General features: G+C 36.3%; 1 protein-coding gene across 1 annotated transcript in view; it reads left to right on the top strand.

Annotated features, from left to right (window-relative positions):
• Window positions 1-5,000, top strand: part of LOC125041808 (kinesin-like protein Klp98A) — a 21,041-nt gene that overhangs the window by 3,767 nt on the left and 12,274 nt on the right. Inside the window, 11 exon segments of the mRNA XM_047637121.1 lie at window positions 542-646; window positions 771-893; window positions 1,343-1,425; window positions 1,520-1,685; window positions 1,775-1,944; window positions 2,108-2,328; window positions 2,460-2,635; window positions 3,010-3,080; window positions 3,082-3,140; window positions 3,634-3,776; window positions 4,993-5,000. The exon segment at window positions 4,993-5,000 is cut by the window's right edge and continues 122 nt beyond it. Coding sequence (XP_047493077.1) covers window positions 542-646; window positions 771-893; window positions 1,343-1,425; window positions 1,520-1,685; window positions 1,775-1,944; window positions 2,108-2,328; window positions 2,460-2,635; window positions 3,010-3,080; window positions 3,082-3,140; window positions 3,634-3,776; window positions 4,993-5,000 — 1,325 coding nt within the window.

Genomic DNA, 5,000 nt, shown 5'->3' with positions numbered 1-5,000 from the left:
CTACTTTCCCTGTCAGAGGAGGGAGTGTGCTAGTTGACTTTGGCAATCTTTGCGTACTCCCTACCAAGAGAGGGCACTTCCTTCCCCAGTTGTCCTTGAACTCCCATGCTTGGCAATGAATAACACCAATTTGTTTTGCAGTGTCCCTTGTTTAAAGCTATAAGCAGAAATATTCTTTCATTCTTATTATGTTATGAAGTGATGTACATAACTTTGACATGACTGAGGGGGACATACAGCAGACACTTAAAAAAAAATGTCAGGCATGCCTATCAATACACTACCCTAATTATCTCCTTCTGCCATTCTGGTCTGGCATACATAAGAACCTCTTATTCCATTGTAACAACATACTACTATATATTGACAGGAGATCATAAAGGAACTTTTTGAGACAGCTGTACTACTGATTGTGCCCATGTTTGGAATATATGACCCAAAAGCATGACCAATATTACTCTATACTTATTAATTTATCATATGTGAAGTGGTGTGTATAATAGGATACATCTTGATACACTGTAATATTGTCTCTATACAGGCAGCTTTGGGTGATGGCTCAGAAAACAGAGAACGTGGGAAGGACTTCACCTTTGATTATTCATACTGGTCCCACAAAGAAGAAGATAGACATTTTGCACCTCAGGTACTGATGCGTTCTCTGTTAATGATAATGGAAATAACAATAATGTTACAATAATTTTTCAGATATTAGAATTTTGGAACGATGTTAAAGTGGATGGTCATAGAATTTGATATTTTATTTTCAGGTACAGATATATGAAGATCTTGGAACAGATGTTGTATCCAATGTTTTACAAGGGTACAATGCTTGTGTATTTGCCTATGGTCAGACTGGAAGTGGGAAGACCTTTACAATGATGGGGAGCCAGGTAATTTTATTAATTGTGTTAAGCCTGGGTTCCACTAGCCTTGTCTGTTTCTGGAACCAGAATAACCTTATATGAGGAATTAAGAGAACAATACCTAAAGTTTTATTTACTTAGATCCACTTGCATTTTTTCTGCTAGCAATAAGGATCTGGTTTATGGTTATCTTCAAAATTAATAAATAATTATTCAGTGGTAATACTATGAAAAGATTCACTTATCCCTGGGTATCATAATGGTAACTTAACTAAAACTGGGGCTTGGTCCCCTGAGGTGGCTCTGGAAGCAGGGCAAAGTCAGAGTAGTAGAATCCAGACTTAATTTGTGAAAAATGTTGAGGTGTGTTTTCTTTTTTCATTATATTTCTTTGTGTTGTTAAGATATTGTCTGTTTTAATAAGACACATAGTCAGACCCTGCATAATGTTGCACTCATATGTAATTTCTTCATAGGCAAATCCAGGTTTGATACCAAGAATCTGTGAAGCTCTGTTCTCAAAGATGGCTGAAGGCAGGGAAGCTGGAACCACTTACAAGTGAGTACCTCTTTGTAATTCAAGCAGCATACTTCCATACCCCAAAGATCTTATTATTATGTTTTGTTTTGAATTGTTTTGTTTTGTTTTTTAGGGTAGAGGTGAGCTACCTGGAGATCTACAATGAACGAGTGAAAGATCTTCTTCGACAAGGCAGTGAGAACGCCACCCACTCTTTGCGTGTGAGAGAACACCCAAAACTTGGGCCTTATGTCCAAGACCTCTCCAATCACTTGGTTCATCAGTACTCGGATATCCAGGTCAGGCAGGAGATCACTCACTTCCTGTTATCAAGTACATATTGAGACTCACAACTTGTAAAGGAGAATAACAACATTTTATATTTCAGGAGTTAATGGTGAGGGGAAATTCCATCCGAACTACTGCAAGTACCCACATGAATGATACCAGCTCTAGAAGTCATGCCATATTTACTGTAACATTTATACAAGCAAAACTTCTGTCAGACATGCCCCTTGAAACACGGTCAAAAATACACCTTGTTGATTTAGCTGGCAGGTAAGGCTATAGATTAAGGGAGTTAGGAAGCTTTCATTTACAAATTTGTCTATGATATACATTTGTAATTTATGTACCATAGTTCATTTTTCTAGACTGACAATTGCAAATTTTTCCCTTATCTTAGTACTGAAGGTGTTAATATAATCTTGTAATTCATTAGTGAACGTGCTGATGCCACAGGAGCCACAGGTCAGAGGCTCAAAGAAGGAGCACATATTAACAAGTCCCTAGTCACGCTAGGCTCCGTCATAAGTGCTCTGGCTGAACAAGCTGCAAAGGCTACTACAGGAAAGACAGTTTTCATTCCGTATAGGGACTCTGTCTTGACGTGGCTTTTGAAGGATTCTCTTGGTGGCAATTCAAAAACCATCATGATTGCAAGTAAGTAAATAATGTTGAATTATATTTTGTAACATAAACAATAAATTATCCTCAACATATGTACTCTTTTTCTATGCTTGATAGATAATGAGGAGAGATGTATTTTACTAATGTTTTGTTTATGTCAATAGCAATCTCTCCAGCTGATGTTAATTATGGGGAAACATTAAGCACTTTACGCTATGCAAATCGTGCGAAGAACATTATCAACAAGCCAACCATAAATGAAGATCCAAATGTGAAGCTTATCAGAGAATTACGAGAGGAGATAATGAAGCTCAAGAGCATGATTCACGAGTTTTCAGTTGTTGGGCCAGAGGTAAGGCATAGAGTGATTTGATTTTTCTGAACTTGTGTTCCCTGACAAGGTTTGTTTTGCATGTTATCATTTAGATGTTTCACAATTTTTGAGCTGTGGTTTTCCTTATAGATTGAAATCACTTGTATTTGTAATGCCTGTGTGGTATATGTAATTTACAAAAGGTATTTTAAATTTATATTTTAAATTTATTTAGAAATTATCATTAAAATTTCTTGAAGATGAATCTCAAACTATTTTTTCATTGTAATAATGGATTTTTCAGTATGGTGTTATAGAGGATTAGGAATATATATGTTCAGGTTCATGATAAATTTATACTTTATACAATTTTGGGGTGTTTTATGCAGGAAAGCAGTGAGCAGGGCAGTATCCTGGCCACACTGAGTCAGAAGCAAGCCAAAGAAAAGGAACTCACAGATCAGTGGACAGAACTGGAGTGAAACACACACAATCCTCCAGGAACAGAAGACCCTAGGGTTAAGGAAGGCTGGTAAGTAATACTCTGATTTATATATTTTTTTATGAAACATTAGTAGCCAAAGGAAAAATGCCTTGACATGGTTTAGATATCTTCTCATTTTTAAAGATCTTTGTTGATATGCTTGTCTAATGAAGTTTCTCTAGGTATTATGATATTACCATACCATCCATTCACAAGTAAAAAGGATGTAACTGAGGTATAAGGGGACCAATATTCAGGTTCTTTGACTGTTTAGTTGTTATTAGAAAGTTAAATGGTAATGACATTTTACAATGGGAAAGGTGCATTTATGAATATTTTATGATATGTAATTAGGATAAATTGGAATATCAGTGAGAAATACACATATACCCTTAGTTTAAAAGTCAAGAAATAATAGAATAAACAGAAAATAGGGATTTTTGGAAGTGAACTATGAACATTTTTATCTTTCATATTGACATAACCTGACCTAATATGTTGATATAACACAGGAACTTTATAAGCTTTTCTTCATTCCCAGGGCAAGGGGTAATCCTTGATTCAGAACGTCCCCATCTGGTCCTAATAGATGACAACCTCCTGACCACAGGAGTCACATTATACCACCTTAATGATGGCACAACCACCATAGGATCTCTGCCATCACAGGATATTAGACTGGAGGTATTAAATGCAATATTTTGAGTTATGCATCACCATCTTTGTATGTTTTTGAAGCTGTGGTTATTGCTATCCCTCATGAGAACCAGTCTTCGTAATTTTACATCGTTACAGATCTGTTGCTAGTATAAATTAGAAATGTAATGAGTGACATGTATTAAAGAGTTTCCCTATTTTGTCATAGAACTGGTTTAATTAATTAGTGGAAGGGGAGTTGAGCCATTTGATGAGGGAATAAAAGGAAATTATTAAACATCAGATAAATATGATCATTCCATGTTTCTAAGGTTACTGAATTTCAGAAATCATCGGCCTTGGTGTATGTTTAGTAGCATTGATAGTGAAATTGAAAGTTGCAAGTTGTTGATGCATCAAATGGTAATTCTTCTCCTAGCTAGAATTATTTACTGTGTAGTGTTTCCTCTATTTATGAATATTTTTCCAGACTTTAATTATAGTTCATGGTTTCATAGGTTTCATGCACTGATTGTATAATGATCTTCAACCTCAATAACTATTAGGTGATGGTTGGCTCACAGACCTACCATATATACAATTCTTATTTGTTGATTTACCCTTCTGTTTATTTTCAACTTATTTGATAATAAGCTTATTTTCAGTATAATATATAGTTTAAGAAAATATGTTATATGTGAAATGTGTTTGTTTGTGTGCGTGCGTGATGTGTGTAAGAGTGTGTGTGTGTGTGTGTGAGTGCGAGTGCTCATATGCATGTGTGTGTGTGAGTGTGTGAGTGCGAGTGCACATATGCGTGTGTGTGTGTGTGTGTGTGTGCGCTTGTGTGCTTGTGCGTGTGCGTGTGCGTGTGCGTGTGCGTGTGCGTGTGCGTGTGTGTGTGTGTGTGTGTGTGTGTGTGTGTGTGTGTGTGTGTGTGTGTGTGTGTGTGTGTGTGTGTGTGTGTGTGTATATGTGTGTGTGTGTGTGTGTGTGTGTGTGTGTGTGTGTGTGTGTGTGTGTGTGTGTGTGTGTGTGTGTGTGTGTGTGCGCGCACCTGTGTGTCTTAACATTAAAATTTATTCTATCTAAATTGGTGTTATGGCCCATGCCTAATGTCATCTTATAAAAACAAAGACCCAATATTCTAAATAAACTTTTGGCTGCTGGTAATTTTGTTTAGCTTTGTATGTTACTGCTGATTTCTTAGTATTATATCAGATTTTGATCCAACCAAAGAATTTAAATGACTTGCAAAAACTAGGGAGGAGA

Source organism: Penaeus chinensis, chromosome 31 (genome assembly GCF_019202785.1).
Source record: "Penaeus chinensis breed Huanghai No. 1 chromosome 31, ASM1920278v2, whole genome shotgun sequence".
Classification (NCBI taxonomy): domain Eukaryota; kingdom Metazoa; phylum Arthropoda; class Malacostraca; order Decapoda; family Penaeidae; genus Penaeus; species Penaeus chinensis.
This window is presented reverse-complemented; position numbering and strand designations above follow the sequence as displayed.